Below are 20,523 nucleotides of genomic sequence, written 5' to 3'. Positions count from 1 at the left end.
TGTGATCTGGCTAGAAAGACCTTGGATTCTAAGTTAAGGATTTCAGAATTTATTGAGTTGCCAGTAAGCGGTCACAGGCCAGGGGAGATTAACTCAGTGGTTAAGAGCATTGGCTGCTCTTCCATAGAACCCAGGTTTGGTTACCAGCACTTACATGGCAAATAGAGACCACATGTAACTACAGCTTTGGAGAGACAGATGCCCTTTTCTGACCACCACAAGCACCAGGCAAAACACACATACACATAAAATAAGTCAATCACAGACAGACAGAGAGACAGACAGAGAGACACAGATAAACAACTCTAATAAGGAAGGATCACTATGAGTTCGAGGCTATAACAAGATCCTGTTTCTTGGAATCAAAACAAATAAAGCTCAGTGTTGGATGTGGGGATGGCTCTTTGGTCGAGTGCTGGCCTAGCACACACAAAGCCCTGTGTTCCAACCCCAGCACCGCAGAAACTGGGCATTACAGAGCACTCCCATGATGCCAGCACTGGGGAGAAGGATCAGAGTTCAAAGTCATGTTTGGCTATGTAGCAATTTTGAGACTATCTGGGGCTACGTGAGACAATGTTTTAAAAGAGCAACCAAAAAAAAAAAAAAAGCACAGAAGTGTCAAAACTTGGTCCTAAGTACACCAAAAGTTCATCATTTCTAGTACAGAATTATGAAATTAGAAAACCCAGCAAAACCTGGTTCAACCCCAGCTAGGAACTCACACATGTCTCACTCAATATTGAGACTACAGAGAGCTCTGCAAGTTGCCCTGGAGATAAATAAACCATATGGAGTAGATGCATTTGCCCACAGAGTCTGGGAATCATGGTTCAGCAATTAAGGTTTTGTTCCTCTTTTGGGGAACCCAAGTTTGGTTTCCAGAACCGACATGGGGCAGCTCACAGCTACCTATTATTACAGTTCCAGGGCACACCTTTCTGGCCTTTGTGGGGATTACATTCACAGGTGCACATACATATATGCAGATATACACACATTCATAAATAAAAATAAATAAAAGAGCCAGGCCTGGTGGCACACACCTTTAATCCTAGAACTCCAGAGGCAGAGACAGGCAGATCTCTGTGAGTTCAAGGCCAGCCTGGTCTACAATCAAATTCCAGGACAGCCTAGGCAATTAAGCAGAGAAAACCTGTCTCAAACAAACAGGCAATCAATAAACAAACAAATAAAAGAATGTATGAACTGTGACAATCGACTATGCATGACCAGAAGTGGGGTTGCTGGGTTATGTAGGAAATCCTGCTGAAGTTTTCCAGTGTTGAAAAAGTTTCTGGGAAGGCTGGGTGTAATGGCTCATGATCCCAATATTCAGGAGACAGAAGTAGGTGGATCTCTGTTGTGAGGTTCTACTGGGACCTCCTGAAATGAGACTCACAGAGGTGATGATCGATGCAAAAGCAAGAGGAATTTAATCATTCCAACATGTGGGGCCCTCCCACTTTAAGGGAAGGATGACCCAAAGCAGATTTTAGCAGGGGATTATATACCTTGCAAACAATTGGGGCAGGATTCAAACAATTGGGGCATAATTCAAACAAGCGTGGCAGAATTTACACAATGGTAACTAGGTACTATGTGCGTTTGATGGAGCGAAACAACTTTCACATTGGCTCAGTGTACCTTTCAGGACTTTCTGAGGAGGGGGTTAGTTGAGAGTCACAGGTAGCTTTGTGTGACAGTTTGGCTTGCAGCTGTGCCAGGAACTAAGCCAGCTTTTTTTTCTTCCTGGAAGGGAGGGGTCCTTGTGCTCAGAGGTTTGTGGTGGAATTTTCCCACTGGCCTTAGATTGACCCCAACTCTGGCTCTTTCTCTTTGAGCTGAAGGCCAGCCTTGTTTACACAGCAAGTTCCAAAACAGCCAGGGCTCAAAAAAACAAAAAACAAAAAAACAAAACAAAAAAAAAAACAAACCCAAAAACCAAGGGGGAGAAAAACCCTGCTTGCTTCATGATTGCCTCTGACCCTTATACCCATGCTGTGGCATACATCAAATAAATAAATAAATAAATAAATAAATAAATAAATAAATAAATGAATAAATAAATAAATAAGTTAGTTTCTGGCAGATTTGCAAATTAATCTTTCTACTAGGCTGACTCCAACTCCAGCCATCTCACATCCTTTGGATTCCTGGTGTAGTCTTGTTTTTTGTTTGTTTGTTTGTTTTTTTTTCTTTTTCCTTCTCAGGATATTCTGATAGCCACAAACTAGGTTCTCCTTGAGAGTTCATAATGTCAAGTACCTGTTATTGGCATGTAGATATTCCACACGTACTAAATGTCTGGTCCTGTGTGTGTGTGTGTGTGTGTGTGTGTGCGCGCGCGCGTGAGTGAAACCGGAGCTTCACACTAAGAAAGCTTTCTACCCAACAACACAAATTCCCAGCCCTCTTTTTACTTCTCATTCTCGGACTTTCTGCCTCAGTTTCCCAAGCAGCTGAAGTTACAGATCCAGGCCCAGCAATGTTTGAGAAAAATAGGACTTTTCCAGTGTCTGCCTTATATCAAATTGTTGAAGAAAAGTAGTTAGGGGTGAAAGCGTTTGCTCACTGCTTCAGGCCATGGTCCAGGACAGAAGTCAAGGTGACCAGAGCTTGTAGGCACTGGTTGCACTGAGTTCATAGAGACACAGAGAGAGGAATGCAATCTAATGCTTAGCTGACTTCCTTCACTTTTGGGCAGTTCAAAGGGATGGTGCTGCCCATAGTGGGCTGGGTCTTCCCATCCAGTTAATGTAATCAAGACAGTCTCCCACAGACATCAACAGGCCAGCCTAATCTAGACAATTCCTCATTGAGATCTGCTTACTATGTGAACTAGACTGTACCAAGTTCACAATCAGAGCTGACATCCTACTCACAAAATGAAGATAACCTTTCTGTAATTTCTTCCAAAACTTTACTGTCCAGAATTGGTTGATTCCCCCCGCCCCCCTTCTCTCTCTCTGTTAGTGCAGAGGTTGGAAGTCGACCTCCGACAGTCTCTCACTGACCTGGAGTTTACCCAGTAGGCTAGCCTGACTGACTAGTGAACTGCAGGAATGTCCTGTCTCCTCAGCCCTGAGACTCAGGGATGTAAGCACGCCTAGCCTTTTCCTCTTCTTTTAAAAACTATCTTTTATTTATCCCCTGACAACTTCATGCTTGTATGCAACATATCTTGTTCATGTCCACTCCCACTTTCCCGGAAATGCTCCAACACATTTCCTTTCCACCTTTATGTTCTTTCCTGTCCCCACCCGACCCCCGACAGAAACCCATCAGTGCTTCCTGTTGACCTTGTTTAGGTCTTGTGTGGGTAACTGCACCTATAATAAGCTCCTGAATGCAATGGCCGGGTCATGTCCAGAGAGCAGTATGTCACAGTATTCCTCCCAATGCTCTGTCTTTACATCCCCTCTGCCATGATGAGCCCTGAGCCTTGTGTGTCTGGGCTGGGTCGGGAGATTTGAGATGTTCCCTCAGTGCTGAGAACTCAGTCATATGTTCAGCATTTGTCTGCAGAGGATGCTTCTGTGGATAAGGTGGAGAGCCGCAATGATCTATGGGTAGAAAGGCAAATACTTGTCCACTCAGCAATGCTACGGTGGAAGTTGCCCTCTAGAGGCCATGAGCTCCCAGGCCACAGGCTTCTGACCAGGTTTACATAGCAGGCAGGAGCTCCCTTCTGGGGAGTAGACTTCAAATCCGACAGAAGATGGTTGGTTACCTCTGTAACTGTCGTTCCACTAGTGCACCAGTGGCCATAGCTTGTCAGGCAGGTTAGTAGGATCTGCACTGAGTAAGACATCAGTGCTTTTTTTGGGTTCTAGGGATCAATGCTCATGCTTACACAGCAAGCACTTTGCCCACTGACATGGACACTGTCTTCCCAGATCCCAGAGGATTGATTTTTGTATAATGTGAGGTAGGAGTCCACTCCCACTCTTCCCCACTATGAACCAGTCCAAATGAATCAGCTCCATAGACTCTGTGACCAAATGCTGGGTGACTTTGGGAAAGATTCTCAGTATCTCTGTGCTTCTAAGCTGTTCTGGGAATTGAATGTCCAGCCTAATGCATGATGGGACAGCACTAAGCTCCATTCCCAGTCGTGTTGACTCATTTTTAAAATGGGGGTTATCGCTGCATGCCTTTAGTTCCAGTATTTGGAGGCAGAGGCAGGTAAATCTCTGTGAGTTCAAGGGCAGACTGCGCTACATGGAGAGTTCTATCCTTACCAAAGCTACACAGTGAGACCCTGACTCAAAGAGGAGATGGCTCAGTCAATAAAGCGCTTATCATGCAAGCATGAGGGCCTGAGGTACCACTGTGTGCACTTTATCCTATGGGATGCAGAATTGGAAGCATCTGTGGAACCTCTGGCAAATTGATGGGCTCTATATTCAATGAGGAGCCCTCTTTCAAAACAGGAAAGCCAGGTAATAGTGGTGCACACACCTTTAATCCCAGCATTTAGGAGGCAGAGGCAGGCAGAACTCTGAGTTTGACGCCAGCCTGGTCTATAAAGAAGTTCCAGGACAGCCATGACTCTATGGAGAAACCCCATCTAGAAACCCAACAAAACAAAACAAACCATAAGTTGGACACCCATGCAGGAAGACACCTGTCCTATCTACTTGAACAAGTGCACATGTGTATCCATACTCACATTTGAACATGCATGTATCACACATAAGAGCTGGCTTTGGTGTTGTCTTGAAGAACTTGACTGTGGAAGGTGATGAAGGGTTGAGATGCCATAAGTTCTAGTTTCTGTGGGCCTGTTAGGGACAAGCCTAGGCTATGGGATGAAGCCAGAATTCTTTGCTGTGTGTATACTAGTCAGAGTTCTCTAGAGGAACAGAGCTGATAGGATGAATATATATACATATATACATACATACATATATACATATATACATATATACACATATACATGTACATATAAATTCATTTATTCAGGTTTATCAGAGTGTCTTGCAGGCTGTGGTCCAGCTAGTCCAACAATGACTATATACCAATGGAAAGTCCAAGAATCTAATATTTGTTCAGTCTATGAGGCTGGATGTCTCAGCTGGTCTTCAGAGTATGCTGGAATCCCAGAGAAGTAGCTCTAATGCCAGTGAAGGAATGGACTTGCTGGCAAGAGCAAAGGCAAAGAGCAAAACCTTCCTCCTCCTCTGTCCTTTACATAGGCTGCCACCAGATTAAAGGTGTATCTTCCCACCTCAACGGATCTGGATTAAAACTGAATTAAGAAAAAAAATTCCTCACAGGTGTGCCCGATCTCTTGAATTTTAGTTAATTCTAGATGTAGTCAAGTTGACCACTGAGAAGAACCATCGCCGTGAGCAAAGATAAGAATGCTATGTTTGTGGCGGCCATGAGGCTTCCTCCTAGCACTTGGATGTAGAGGTATAAGGATTGTTGCAAGTTCAAAACCAGTGAGGGCTCTGTAGCCAGTTCCAGGAGAGGCAAGACTTCACAGTGAGACCTCATAAAAGGAGACGGACCCAGTGGGTAGAGTGCTTTGCCTAGCTTGCACAAAGCCCTGGGTTTCATCTACAGCACCGGACAGATTAGGGGTAGTGGTGCAGACCTATTATCCCCAACTCAGGGAGTGGATGCAGAACAATCAGGAGTTCAGGGCCAGACTTCCTTGGTTGCACAGTGATTTCAAGTCCTAGGCTATGAGACTTTGTCTCAAAGAGTAAAATACAAGTAAAGCTGTTTCATACAGGCAGGCAGTACATACCCTGCCTAAGTGTGGAGCCAGGGCCTCCATCCAGTCGGGGGATGGGCTGATGCTCCTCGCTTTGCTCTGCTTTCCCGTGTTCATTCCAGAATTTACCTTCCCTGCCTCTATGGACTTACCTTTCCTTGGACATTTTATGTAAATGGGATCATAAACTCTATGGTTGTCTCTCTCCAGCTTCTTTTCCTTAGGACGATGCTTGTGTGGTCAGGGCAGGCTGGAGTGGGTGTTGATGGTCCCGCCTGTGTGGGGCTGAAAGGTCAGTTAGATCAGCGTCTCTGTCTGTTTGCACATTAGCCAGGACAGTTGGCTTATTCGTTATTGGAAAACCCACTGCTGTGAATGTCACCTGTGTGTCTTTCTGCAAACTCACCTTTGATCACTCTCTGGGTTAGACAGGTCCTTGGGTTTTCTTATTTTTTTTTTAATATTTATTTATTTTATGTGAGTTACACTGTCGCTGTCTTCAGACACACAGAAGAGGGCATCAGATCCCGTTACAGATGGTTGTGAGCCACCATGTGGTTGCTGGGAATTGAACTCAGGACCTTTGGAAGAGCAGTCAGTGCTCTTAACCACTGTGCCACCTCTCCAGCCCCCAAAAAATTCTTTAGCTTTTTTTTTTTTTTTGGTTCTTTTTTTCGGAGCTGGGGACCAACCCAGGGCCTTGTGCTTCCTAGGCAAGTGCTCTACCACTGAGCTAAATCCCCAGCCCCCAGCTTTTTTTTTTTTTTTTTTTTTTTCCCGGAGCTGGGGACCGAACCCAGGGCCTTGCGCTTGCTAGGCAAGCGCTCTACCACTGAGCTAAATCCCCAACCCCCTTGGGTTTTCTGACAAGTTCCTACTCACCTTCTGAAAAGTTACACATCTCAGAGCAGTGGAAACACTTTACAGTCCTAGTGGTGGATCTAGGGGTACCAGACATCAAACTCTCATGGATGCTTAGTACTCTTTTCAGTCAGGGTCTCCAACTCACTATAGAGCTGCACTATGTAGCTGAGGCTGGTCTTGAACTCTTGATGCTCCTGCCTCTCTCTATCTATATCTGGGATTACAGGTGTGTTTATACCTGGCTCATGCAGCGCTGGGTATGGAACCCAGGACTTCATGCATGCAGGGAAGCACTTTACTAACAGAGACAGACAGTCCAGCTCTGGTACGCGCACGCGCGCGCGTGTGTGTGTGTGTGTGTGTGTGTGTGTGTGTGTGTGGTGTGTGTGTGGTGTATGTGTGTGTGTGCATGCACATGTGTTGTGTGTTGTGTGTGTGTGGTGTGAGGTGTGTGTGGTATGTGGTGTGTGTGTTTGTGTGTGTGTATGAGCATGCACATGTAGGGTGTGTGTGGTGTGTGTGTGTGAGAGAGAGAGTGCAAGAGAGAGCATGCACATGTGTTGTGTGTGGTGTGTGTGGTGTGTTTGTGTGTGTGCACATGTGTGCATGTACATGTGTGTGCTCGTGCACGAGAGCTATGGCAAGCATGTGGAGATTAGGTAATAATTGGAGGGAGTCAGTTCTCTCCTAACATCATGTGTGTCCTGTTGATCAAACTCAGGATTTCGGGCTTTTATCCTTATCTACTGGGCAATCTTGCCAACCTGAGGAGGCTACTATGTCTTTAGTGAGAAAAATTTGGAAGGCATGGAGGAGGGATAAGGGGCGTGCCTTATAAGTGCTCGCCATCCTTACAGAAGCCTGGCTGTGTGAACTAGGCCTGTTTCCAAGCACCCAGTGTGAGGAGTTGAAAAGGCCTGTCTGTCATCTTGGAGGCCCACCACAGCCCAGTGATCTTAGAATCCGGTGTCAGATAGATCTGGTTATGAACCACAGTGGGGTCTTCCTTTCTTGGTTAAACAGCTTGTTCCAGTCCAAGTGACTTGTGCTTGCCCCAGGTCCTCTGCACTGCTGTTCCTCCACTGTTTGAAAATCTGGTACTGAAATGGTTCCTTCCTTCACCATCTGGTGCAGCTTAACAGTTACCTTCCCTGGTCACCACGTCACCACGGTCACCGTGTTTAAGGGCTGGAGACATGATTCAGTAGGATACATGCCATTCAAGTTTGAGTTCAGATCCCCAATATCTAAATCGGAAGTCAGATGTGGTGTGCCTGCGCTCCATCGCGGGGGAGGCTGAGACAGGCTCTCTGGGGCCAGTCTGGCCAGCTTAGCCAAATTAGAGAGCTCTGAGTTCAGTGATAGACCTTGTCAAAAATAAAGGTGTAGGTGGGTGTGTTAGCCCATGCCTTTAGTCTGGGTCAGAGCTACACAGTGAGACTGTGTCTCAAAACTAACTTACTGAAAAGACTAAATAAAATCGATTAACTAATAGAGAGGGACGGAGGAAATCACTCCACGTGTACCTCTGGCCTCTTCACGCATGCAGTCTTCTCTCCTTTAGTCTCCACCCACCCCCTTCTGATATCTATTTGTACTTTCCTTCCTTTATTTCCTGTGCCAATCAAATTTCTTTTTACACTTATTTAATGTGCTAACAATGTGCGGTGGGTGGCTGCGTGGCCAGAGCATTCAAGTAGAGGTGAGAGGACACTTTGGGGGAGTCGTTATCGTCTTTCCTCTCCTGGATCTTAGAGAACTTTGTGGTAAACAGTTTTACCCACTGAGCCGTCCCCCCTCCCCCCCCGCGCGCCCTTTTTGGATGGTGGTGGAGATGGAGACCGGGGCTTCTGAGGTGTTAGGCAAGCCTCTACCACTGAGCTACATCCCCAACCCTTCCTCAAGTCCCTGTCTGTCTTCATCATGCAGTGTTGAGCTTTGGTCCGAGGTTGAGTGGCAGGCTACCTCCAGCCTCTTACGCATACCTGACCCATCAGGTTCCCAGAACCACTTTACAGATGAGAAAACTGAGACAGACTGGAATAGCTATTGCTGGAGACCACGTAGGGGCAGAACCTGCCTTGTAGCGGAATCGAGACTGTTCAGGACCCCCCAGCACCCCGAGGTTGGGAGTTTCCGGCTCCTCAAGCGGCCGGCGCGGCAAAGGCCTGAGTCATCGCCGCCTCCAGACGGCGGCGGCCGCCGGCCGAGGGCGACGGCGGCGGCGGCGGCGGGAGGTGATGCGGGGACGCCAGGAGGGGGCGTGAGTGCAAAACCGAAGAGAGGCGACCGCACGGGCACTCCTCACCCGGCCCTGCGGCCCGCCGCGCTTTCCAACCTCACTCACCAGGGACCGGCTCAGTGCAGGTCCCTGGGGAGGTCTAAGTTCCCCGCCTCCCACCCCAAGTTCAAGTTGTGAGTCAAACCATGCGTTGGGACTTGTCTGCAAAACGAACTGTCTGGGTTCGCGACAGTCCTGAGTGACACCGCCGCCCTCGGATGCGCAGGGGGAAACCCTCCCACTCCCCATGTCACCCGCATTCCAGAGTCTGTACCCGCCACCCTGGGCTTCCCTGGTCCCGAATCCACAGAGGGATCCCCTTCAGGGTTATCTGGGGACCCGGGAAGCCAGGAGAAAAGAGTCTCGGAGCTCGAGAGAGTACCGAAGTCCGTCCCTCACTGCTCTCTGTACGTCGCGGGCTCGGGACCGGGCACTGCACCCGACCGAGCAGGTGGGTGGGGACATCCGACTTCCACCCCCTGTCAGTTTTGGGTAGAAGATGTGAATTTTCTTCGGCCTGACACGTAGGGGTTTTGGAGAGGGGATGTTGTGTGCAGGGGAGCCCGGGGATCACCACTAGGGTACAGAGGGGACTCGAGCGAGGATGGAGAATGAGGCTGGGGGGCGGGGCCGGGGATGCCGCGGCGGCAGGGGTTGGGGGCGAGGTGGCGATGGTGTCGCTGGCAGGGGATGTCCCCACTTCTGCAGGTGGGGGAAGGTCCGCCAGAGGCTCTGCGGGGAAGTGGGGGGCGGGGTGGGTGCACCCCATTCTCCCCGCGAGCCCCGCTGGCTCTAGGGCCGGAGCCGTGACGTCACGGCGGCTGGAAGTGCCCGGCGGTGGCGCGGGAGGGGGTGGCCGAGCCGGCGCCTTATAAAGCTGAGCCCGCGAGGCGCGCGGAGCCGCAGCCGCGCGCGTCCCCAGTGTCACCCCATCCCCATCCCACCGGCCACCGCCCCCTTGGACCCGGTCATCTCGCCATCGGGACCCCGACCCCTCCACCCCACTGGGGTGGATAGCGACATCTTGAGTGCCGAGGAAAGGGGACGGAACACCTGCTCTTTTAGGGTGGTGGTGCGGGGCATGAGGCGAGGGGCGCGATGTCGGTGCCGCTGCTCAAGATCGGGGCGGTGCTGAGCACCATGGCCATGGTCACTAACTGGATGTCGCAGACGCTGCCCTCGCTCGTGGGACTCAACAGCACCGTGTCCCGCGCGGGCTCCTCAGAGAAAATCGTGAGTGGCCAGCCGGCTGGGGGGCACTCCGGCTGGGGGGGCGTGGTGCCCACAGACCCCGCGGCAGATCCTGGGAAAGGGACCCTCACAGCCCCAAAGTGACAGAACCCCGGGTACAGGCAGGGATGTCATCTCGAGGGGACGTGGTCTCTTGGGGGTCCCGGGCTAGACCCTGAGGCACAAGGGAGCCCCGCGCCCGGCATAGTTCTGGGTTTGATGGTTGCATTTGCTGGGCTAGAGTCCTCTCTGAGGGGACCAGCTAGTGTCACCGGGGTACCAAGCTGGCTCCAACCCCAGGCGGAGGCGGCAGGGCTGCGGAATTGAACCAGATCCCGGCAGAGTGGGGCGGAGCTGGGCGGTTTGGGGGAGCCAAGAGGGTGTTCTGCTATATTGGAGTGATTAGGGGACATCTCAAAGTCTCCATGTATCTTCAGCCTGTGGGACTCTGACTGTGTCTAAGTGTCGCTGAGTTGTGTGCTCTCTCTCCTTCCCTGAATCTTTCCTCCCTCCCTTCTATTTTTGTCTTTTTTTTGACTTGGTGTTTCTTTTTTTCTTTTTCTTTTTTTGCCTGGCTCTCTCCCCTGCATCTGGTACCAGCGTCTCCCTTCCCATGATTTGTCTCCTGGAGTACTGAATATTGATCTCCCTAACTCCTCACCTTTGGAATGGGGGAGGGGGGCTCAAACCCCGGCAAAAGCTCCTCAGCCTCCCTTCAAAAGCTCCTCAGCCTCCCTTCTGTTTTATCATCACCCCCCCCCCATAGTTTCCTGGGAGGGAGAGGGGCCCATTCAGTCCCATTAATCATGATGGCTCTGTCCTGTTGAGAGGGGGAAATGCTCTTCTATTGAAAACTTCCCTCATGCCCTGCTCCAGTCCCTATGGGAGCCCCTCTGATCTTCAGTCTGTTTGTGGGACACCCCTCAATTCCACCCATCTGACTCCCTCTGGTCTTCCCTTTCATATTGTTACAATCCTTTATGCATCCACAATAACCCCTCTCCTCCTGGCCAAAAAAGGACATTGCTCCTAAAAGCAACAGCTATAGGGTATGAAGGGGTGGGAACTGCAGCTCACTGAGTCCAGGGCATGGCCCACCTCGGGGGTCCAGGGGACATATGGCACTTGACACAAAGCAAGCTTTCAGCCCAGGTCCTTAAACCTGCAGTTCTGTGAAACATGGTGTCTTTTTGTGAGTGTCTGTGACATCAAGTGTCACAGGTATATCTTGTTGTGTCTGTCACAGCCCATGGTTTGGGAGGTTGGGGTGGGCAGTGAAGAGAAACTTTAGTGTGTCTCTGGCATAAGGGTGCAGGTGTATTCTTCCCAGTGTGGGTGTGTCCCTGTGTGATTGTTTTTGGATGGACGTGTGTCTGCAGTTGTTTATCCCTGACTATGGGTGTGGATTCATTATGTGACATGTACAGGTGACAGAGCCTTCTGAGTGTTGCTATCACAGAGGGGACGATGATGGTGTCATTGAATTCAGAAGCCAAATTTACCTTTCCTGAGTGGAAGTCTGTGTGAGCGCCTGTGTGCTGTGTGAAAGTGTCTGTGTACACAAGAGCCTTTGACATCTGGGGGACATGTGCAGGGTTTGTAAGAATTCTGAGTTAGGATTTCTGTTTGTGTTCTGCACATGTGTGTGTGCGTGTGCATGCATGCATGTCATAGTGCACATGTGAAGATCAGAGGACAGCTTGCAGGAGTCAGTTCTCTTCTCCCACCGTCTGGATCCCAGGGATCCAACGCAGGCCTCCAGCCTTGGTGGCAAATGACTTAACCCAGCCTTGAGGTATGATTTTGGGTGTTCATACGTTGAAATTTTGTATGTTCGTGTTTATATGTGCATATGTTTGTGTATGCTTAGCTGGTATACATGTGTGTTGCTTTTCATTGTATGTTTCTACAAGCTGGGAGGGGGCGCTGTTTGTGAACCCAGACAGACCTGACTCCTCTGCAGCTAATGGTCCCTTGGTGTCCCCCAGTACTCTCATCCCTGCCCAGCCTGCAGTCTTCCCATGACTTGCCATAGTGCATCACAGCATGAGCTGCTAGGGCTGTGAAGGTGAAGCCCGGGAGGGGACTGTGGTATTACGGGTGCTCAACAAGGGTCATGTAGTTGGGAGACTCCTAACTACTATGATCTCAGCAATTGGGAGGGTGAGGCAGGGGAGTAGCCACAAGTTCCAGGTGTCTTTCTCAAAGAGGGAGAGTTGGAGGCTGGAGGGAGTTTAGCATGAAGAGCACCAAGTTCAGACAGTTACCAGCATCCATTTGGTAGCTCAGAATTGTCTGTAATTCCAACTCCAGGGCCACCAGTAGCTTCTTCTGACCCTTGAAGGCACTAGGCATGCATGTGGTGAACAGCCATGCATGTCGGCAAAACATCCACACACCTATGAAAAATGAAAGGAGAGAAAAACAAAAAAATAAAAGTTATTTAGGTCTGTATAGCATCTAGACTCCTCCAACTTGTTCTTCAACTCTGGTGAGTGGCAGCAGCCTTCCAAGCCACTGCCACTGAGAAAGTCAGTAGTAAGTCCTGTGTCACAGAACTGCAGACAACAGGGATCTCTTTAGATTCCCCATCTGTCCATCCACCCATCCACTCTTTGTCAGTCCATCAGTCCATCTGTCCATCCATCCATCCATTCATGTCTGTCCATTCATCCATCCATTCATGTCTGTCCATCCTTCCATTCATTCTTTGTCCATCCATCCACCCATCCATCTGTCCATCTGTCTATCCATCCATCCACTCATCCATCTAGCACTCTATCCACCACTACTCATTCACCCATTCATCCTTCTAGCCATTCATCTGCTCTCCTATCTTTCCATCTATCTTTCTGTTCATCCATTCGTCCACCCTTTCATCCATCTTTCCTTCTACTCATTTATCAGCTAGCCAGCCTGCCATCTTTCCTTCCATCTACCCAGCCGGCCATGTCATTTTATCAATCCATCTAACCTTTTCTTTCATCCATGCTCCATCTTTCCATCCCTTCATCCTTCTCTCTCTCCCTCTCTCTCTCCCTCTCTCTCACACACACACACATACACACACATCCGTGCATCCTCCAATCCCTCTTTCCATCCATTACCCCGCATCTATTCATCTGTTACGCTACTATCCACAAATCTGTGCCTCCAACATCTTTCAGCTCATTAATTCATCCCTTTATTCATTTAATTGAATTTACTTAACAATACTACCAATTACCTCTGCTATGCAAGCGTGTCTGCACTGAAACAATCCTCCCTGCCCTGAGTCTTTCAGAACATACGCTCTGTCAGTGGTACGATTTATATTTGGATATATGAATTTTAATTCTGGCCCCTGCAACTTAACGGACCACGTGACCTTGGAGAAAATCATCGAATCTTCCTGAACACCAATTTCCTTCTTAGGTAAAGAGCGTTCAATGTCTCTATTAGACTGGAAGATCCATGCAGAGGCTGGTGTTGGAGCTCAGAGCTAGAGTGCTTGCCTGGTACTCAGCCTTATGTTCAACCCCAGCACCACAAAGACAACCAACAATATCTACAAGGAAGTCTATGTTTTGCTCACTGCTGCCCCCTGTGGCCTGATGTAGCCGACTCACAATAGATATTTGTAATGCAGCTGACTCTGCAATTACATTCTACCTTCAAACGGAAGCCAGTGGCTGGTGCACAGTGCCTATCTGTCACAGGCAGTGTAGAGAGAGTTTAGAATGTTTCTGGGGCCGGAGGAGATGGCTGAATGGGTACAGCATTTGCCTTGCAAAAGTGGGGAGCTGACTTAGACCCCTGAACCCAGGATGTTGAACACAGTAGTAGTGCACGTGTGTAATACCAGCACGCCTAAGGCGAGATGGAGGCTGGAGAATCCCTGGAGGCTCGGGGATCCAGCTAGTCTGGTGTATACAGTGGTGAACAAGTTAGAGTACAAGGACAGACACCGAGATTGTCCTCTGAGCTCCACGTGTGCACCATAATGGGAACGCTCCTGCACATACATGATTGTACATGCACACACATTGTCACACTCACATACACACAAAGGCACATTAAAATTAAATATATTGGGGCTGGGGATTTAGCTCAGTGGTAGAGCGCTTACCTAGGAAGCGCAAGGCCCTGGGTTCGGTCCCCAGCTCCGAAAAAAAGAATAAAAAAAAAAAGATTAAATATATTTTTCAAGTTTTTAAATCAATTTGTTTATAAAATGAGAATAATAATTGTTTTTAAAATTATATTTATTAAGCCAGGCAGTAGTGGCACAAGCCTTTAACTCCAGCCCTCCCGGGGCAGAGGCAGGTGAATCTCTGAGTTTGAGGCCAGCCTGGTCTACAGAGCAGGTTCCAGGACAGCCAGGGCTACACAGAGAAACCCTGTCTTGAAAAACCAACCAAACCAAACCAACCAAACAAACAAACCAAAAGCAAAGATCTATTTATTTAGTTTGTGTTTGCTCACGGGGTGAGTGTGTGCTTCAGAGCACCTGTAGAGGTCAAAGGGCAAAGTCAGTTCTCTTCTTCCTCCAGGTGGATTCTGGAGAGAGGACTCAGATCATCAGGGATGATGTCAAGTGGCTTCACCAACTGAGCCATCTTGCCGGCCCGGGAATGATCATTCTCACCCCCATTGAACTGTTGTAGATAACGGAGGCTGATCCCTGCTCTTCACCCATCCACCTTTATAGCCATATTGCCTTCTCCCCATCACCCTCCACCCCTCTGTCCTTTATTTCTCTCTTTATCCACCCTGTCATCCTTCCACCCCGAGGGTTGGAGGGAAAACCTGAAAACACACAGTAGGTGCTCAATAATGGGTTGTGGGAAAGAGGTAGACACCAGAGAGGGAGGCTAAGAGGGTAAGTGCATTCATAGTGGGGGCGCCTAGGTTCTGGCTCAGGACTTGGGGGCTGTGCCTCAATAACATGACAGTGAGCCCAGATGTGGGATGGGCTTTTCTGTGGGTCCTACCCCCTCCCCAACCTCCCCACACACAGAAGCAACACAGCCTTGTACTCATAAACTATCTCTGTGAAGGAGAGGAGGGAAGCTCCCCCACCCCCCACTTCCTTTGGCTGGCTCCCAGCCATAAACCATCCCCAGGAGATAGGAGCCTTGAGCCTAACAGCTCCTCACCTAGGGACCATAAATCCAGACTCAGGCTAAAAGCTGACACCTCTGTTGCCAATGGCTGCTGTCATGGAGGGCCTGGAGTGAACTTCCTGCATCTTGTATGTTCAGCTCTAGTCTGATCCCCCTTCCTCCCCAAGTGCACATGTGCTCGAGTGCGCCTGTGTGTGTGTGTGTGTGTGTGTGTGTGTGTGTGTGTGTGTGTGTTCAAGCCAGCAGCCACCCTCAGATGTTATTTCTCAGGCAATACCCAAATTGTTGTGATTTATTTATTTACTTATTGGTTCTTCTAGACAGGCTTTCTGTGTGTGGCTCTGGCTGTCCTGGACCTCTCTGTAGATCTGCCTGCCTCTGCCTCCTGAGTGCAGGGACAAAAGGCATATGTCGCCACACCCAGCCTGTTGTGTTTTATTTTTATTGTTTTATTATGTTTTAATTTATTTGTTGTCTATGTGAACAGTGCGTGTGCGTGTGTGTGTGTGTGTGTATATATGTGTGTGTGTGTGTGTGTAAATCACAGAACAGCTTGCAGAAATTCTGCCATGTGTCAGGCTTGACAGCAAGTGTTATTTACCCTGAGTCATTTCACTGGTCCCATTTCCTTCTCTGAAGAGCGGAAGGACAGAGGGGATATCAGTGAAAGGGTTGCATTCAAGGAGGACCTTTTGCCCCCAAGAAGAAAAGGGAGGGCCTCAGAAGGAGCAAGCAGAAGGCTCTTTGGGTGCTGAAGATGCCCTGAGTCTATGTCTTTTCTTGACAGATTCACAGGAGGAGTAAGTCCCTAAAACCAGTCTAGAGATGTCCTGCAATGCATGGTAACCAGCACCCATCGCTCAGCCACTGAGCTCAGATCAGATTTATTTCTTGCTTCTGAGATGTCTCCATCTGGCTCTGGTGGGAGAGTTCTGCCCCAGGTGGTCTCCTGGAACCCCAAATGATGGATGCTCTCCAGTTAAACCATCATGGAAGCAGGACCCAGAAGAGGGGCACAGCTTCCAAAGCTATGCCATGATATGGCATAGATTGCTTGCTACTGATCACAGTCTATGTGGTCAAAGGAGTCACAGGGCCCATGACTTGGGGAAGCAGAGGGCTTTCCAAAGCTGTTTACTGCTCACTCTGTCAAACCTTCCTCTCAACCCAAATGAGAGTTCTTAGAGACTAAGGGGCTTCAGTTCTGGCTGGGGCTCAGTCAGAGTGCTTGCTTTGCCTCTACAGAGACCCAGGTTTCATCTCCTGCATTGAAAAGACTGGGCATAATGGCACATGATTGGAATCCCAATACTCAGAGGTAGAGGCAGGAAGATCAGAAGTTCAAGATCATCATTAACTATATAGCAAGTTGAAGGTTAGCCTGAGCTATATGAGAACCTGTCTAAAATAAAGCAAGGAAGGTGGGAAGGAAATAAGGAAGGAGATGGGAGGGAGCTAAATAGGGAGGAATGTAGCTGCAAGAGATCTGGGTACTATAGTTTAAGGATTTCAGACTTAGGGAAGGAGGGAGAAAGTCTTTACTCATTCACCCGATTTTGAGCTGAGGATATGGTTCAATAATATATCACTTACTTAGCATGCACAAAGACCCCTGGTTCCATCCCCAGGACCATAGTGTGCAGTGCACGCGTGCACATGGACATGTGCTCATGCCCTTGTACTTTTTCTATGGCAGACTGACATTCTAAGCAGGGTGGTAACAAATATATTGATGACCCTATGGTAGGTGACTGGAAGTGTTATATCAACAGGGCCAGTGACATTACATGACTCAGTGAATGACGGTGTTCACCACCAAGCTTGATGACCCGAGTTCAAGCCCCAGGACCTCATGGTAGAAGGAAGGAACCAATTCCTGCAAGTTGTCTTTTGACTTCCACACAGGCACCACATGACATGCACCTGTTATTTTTGGCTTGAGGAGCCTCTTTGATTAGTTAACATCTGAACAAAATCTGAAGAGATTGAGGCAAGCTATTCAGAAGAAAAGCATTATGGGTAGAGGGAATAGCAAGAATAAAGTCCTGAGGCAAGAATATACTTGAAATGTTGGGAAGACACCAAGAGAGGCAGTGTGATTGGAACAAAGTGGGTGTCAGGGAGAGTAAGAGGAAGTGAGAGCAGAGTGTGACAGGAGCCACATCACATCCCTAAACATTGTGTGCATGGTGTATGAGTGTGTGTGTGTGTGTGTGTGTGTGTGTGTGTGTGTGTGTGCATCTTATGGGGTATGTGTGCCACAACTTGTCTATAGCGCCAGATGGTAAGAGTGATCATTGTGGGAGTTGTGTCTCTCCTCCTACCCTGTGGGCTCTGGGGATTAAATACAAGTTGTTAGGTTTGGTGGCAAGCTGAACCTTGATTTGACATTTAAAGGAGTTTTTGTTGACTATGAAGTCTCAGCACTAGTCTAGCAGCCCACAGTAAGTGTTCACTAAACACTTGATAGGAGACTACAGGGGTGACCAAATGAGAGGATGTGAAGGGTTTTGAGCAGGGGAGGGAGGAAACTTTACTCAGGGTTAGTGGTTTCCTCCTGACTTTTGGGTACACAGGCTGGGGATCAGGAAAGCATGACAAAAGGGACTACACCATCCAAGTGGGGTAACGATGGGAGCTGAACCAATGTAAATGTCAAAGAGGTGGACAGACAGGGAGAGGGCGGAGCCGCTTTAAAAAGCGTGGCTTGGTTGCGGGCCACTTGATTCTGCTTAGATACCCAAGATGTGAGAGAGAATGGGGATGGGGACCTGATGCTTTAGAGAGGGTTCTGAATACCAGAGAGGAGGAGAGTAAGAGCCCCTGCTTAGATCCCCTCAGTGAGGAACTAGGGCTGTGCCTCAGTGATAGAGTCCCAGACTTGAATCCCCCCTGTGCCTTAGATATTGTTCTATTGCTGTGAAGAGACACCGTGATCAAGGCAACTTATAAGAGAAAGCATTTAATTGGGGGCCTGCTTAGAATTTCAGAGAGTTAGTCTATGGTCATCATGATGAGAGGCACAGTGGTAGTCAGGAGGCATGGCCCTGGAGCAATAGCTGAGAGCTCACGTCTGGTCCACAAGACCTCCTCATCCTTCCCAAACAGTTCCAGCCACTGGGGAGCAATTATTCAAACATCTGAGCCTATTGGAGGCCTTGTTATTCAAGCCACCATGTCCAGTGAGGTGTTGGGGCATGGCTCAGAGGTGGAACCCCTGCCTAGAATCCCCCAGTGAAGGGCTGTTGGGGTAGCTCAGCAGCAGAGCACAGAAACGGGTGCTGGAGGCTCTGGGTTCCATCCCCAACACTGTTTAAAAAGGGGGGGTCCACAAATGATGATGCACCTCTGTGATTCCAGCCCTTGGGAAGTCAGGACTGGAGCACAGTAAGTTTAAGCCCAGCCTTTCTACACAGCAAGACCCTGTCTCAAGAGGAGGAGGAAGGAGGCAAGGAGGGAGGGAAGAAGGAGGGAGGGGAGGGAGGGAGGAAAAGGGGAGGGCAGGTTTGCACATTCTCCAGGGTCTCCGCTATCAGATCTGCAGCCCTTGTGACATGACCTGGCATGCATGGTGGCAGGACTACTTCTGGAATGTTGTGACAGAGGAGAGATAATGAAGCCAGCCCTGATGGGACTGGGCTTTCTGGAGGCAGTAATGCCTAAATTAAGCTTTTGTGTCTGTGTGTTCTTGCTTTGCTGGCCTACAGCATACCATGGAGTTTCACCTTCAGACCCCAAAGTGAGCCGTGTGTGTGTGTGTGTGTGTGTGTGTGTGTGTGTGTGTGTGCGCGCGCGCGCGCACGGCAAACACCTTGCATATCTCTGGCCCATGAACTGAGATTTGAAATCTTGAAGAAATCATTTGAGTGAAGGGGTATCAAGAAGGAAGGCTGAGAAGTGAGGGGCCACTCACTCTACATGCTCTGAGAGAACTGCAAGCAGAGGCTCTGGGACCTGTGTGGATGTCCCTAAGAGCTCAGGGAGGTCTATCTTGATTACCTTCGGATGGGATCCTGGTGCAGGAAAGAAAGGCAAGGCTGTTCGTGATGAGTTTCAACAGTTTAAAAATTCAGTAGTTTAAAAATCCATCTTGAGCTGCAAAAACAGTACACATCTGTATTTCCAGCAATTAGAGGGGGGAGGAAGGAGAATCAGGAGTTTAAGGCCACCCTCAGACACAGGAAATCTGGACTACATGAGACCCTGTCTCAACAAACAAAAGGGAAGAAAGGAGGGAGGGAGTGGGGAGGAGGGGGGAGGAGGGGAGGAGGAAGGGAGGGAGGGGAAGAAGGAGGGAGGGAGGAGGGAGGGAGAGGAGGAAGGAGGAAGGGAAGATGGAAAGAATGGAAAGGAGGAAGAAGGCAGGGAAGGAGAAAGGCAGCTGCAGGAGAGTCTGGTAGCGTGGGTTTCTTTTGTAGGCTGTGGAATAAGGAAGTGAGCATGCCTGTACCTACCTGGCTGTGAGAAGGCCAGGGCAGTTTGTGGGCTTGATATGAATGTCCGTCTGTGTGGGGAGGGAGGGGTCTGCCTGTGGTCTCTCCTGTTTTCTCTTTGTTTTTCTTCTTGTACACCTCTCCAGGGCCAGGAGCATGCCTTTAATCCCAGTGTTTGGGAGGCAGAGGCAGGAGCATCTCTGTGAGTTACGAGCTACCTTGGTCTACAGAGCGAGTTCCAGGCCTGTCAGGGCTCATAGTGAAACCTCATCTCAAAAATACAAAACAAAATAAAATAGGAAAAACAAGAGAAAGTGGTATGGGGTAGGAAATGGGAAGTACACACATGAACCATTCACACACGTACACTTCGGGAGGCCCCATCTTTACCCATAACCTCCTCTTTAAATAAATAAATAAATAAATAAATAAATAAATAAATAAATAACACCCGAAAACACTTTCCCCTCCCTCTTCTCCTCCCAGTCCTTCCCCACCATTACCTCCCCTTTTAATGAATACATTTTTGCTTGTTTGTTTTTAAAAAATCTTTTTTATGTTTTAAATATTTTTGAATATTTTATTCATTTATTGTTTTTATATGTATGTATAGTTTGCCTGAATGTTTGTACAATACCCACGGAGGCCAGAAGAGGGCGGATGCCTTGGAACTGAATTTTAGATGTTCGTAAGCTGCCCGTGACCTAGTAGTCCTCTGCAAGAGTGACAGTGCAGCCAGGCTTGGTGGTGCACCCTTTAGTTCCAGCACTAGGCTGCCAGTCAAAGCCATCTGTAAGTTTCCGGCCAGCCTGGGCTGCAATGCTAGTTCCAGGCCAGCCTGGGCTACACAGTGAGATCCTGTCTCAGAAACGCAAAGACACA

General features: G+C 48.8%; 1 protein-coding gene across 2 annotated transcripts in view; it reads left to right on the top strand.

Moving 5' to 3' along the window:
* The window catches only part of Olfm2 (olfactomedin 2), a 77,714-nt gene that overhangs the window by 8,939 nt on the left and 48,252 nt on the right, over positions 1 to 20,523 (top strand). Inside the window, exon 1 of one of the 2 annotated variants that reach the window (NM_001015017.1) lies at positions 9,817 to 10,106. The exons of the other annotated variant lie outside the window; for it this stretch is intronic. Within the exon in view, the coding sequence (NP_001015017.1) occupies positions 9,972 to 10,106 (135 nt within the window). The 5' untranslated portion in view covers positions 9,817 to 9,971. Of the gene's footprint in view, positions 1 to 9,816; positions 10,107 to 20,523 lie in introns of those variants that run through there. 2 annotated transcript variants of the gene reach the window in all.

The sequence above is a fragment of the Rattus norvegicus genome, chromosome 8 (assembly GCF_036323735.1).
Source record: "Rattus norvegicus strain BN/NHsdMcwi chromosome 8, GRCr8, whole genome shotgun sequence".
Classification (NCBI taxonomy): Eukaryota; Metazoa; Chordata; class Mammalia; order Rodentia; family Muridae; genus Rattus; species Rattus norvegicus.
This window is presented reverse-complemented; position numbering and strand designations above follow the sequence as displayed.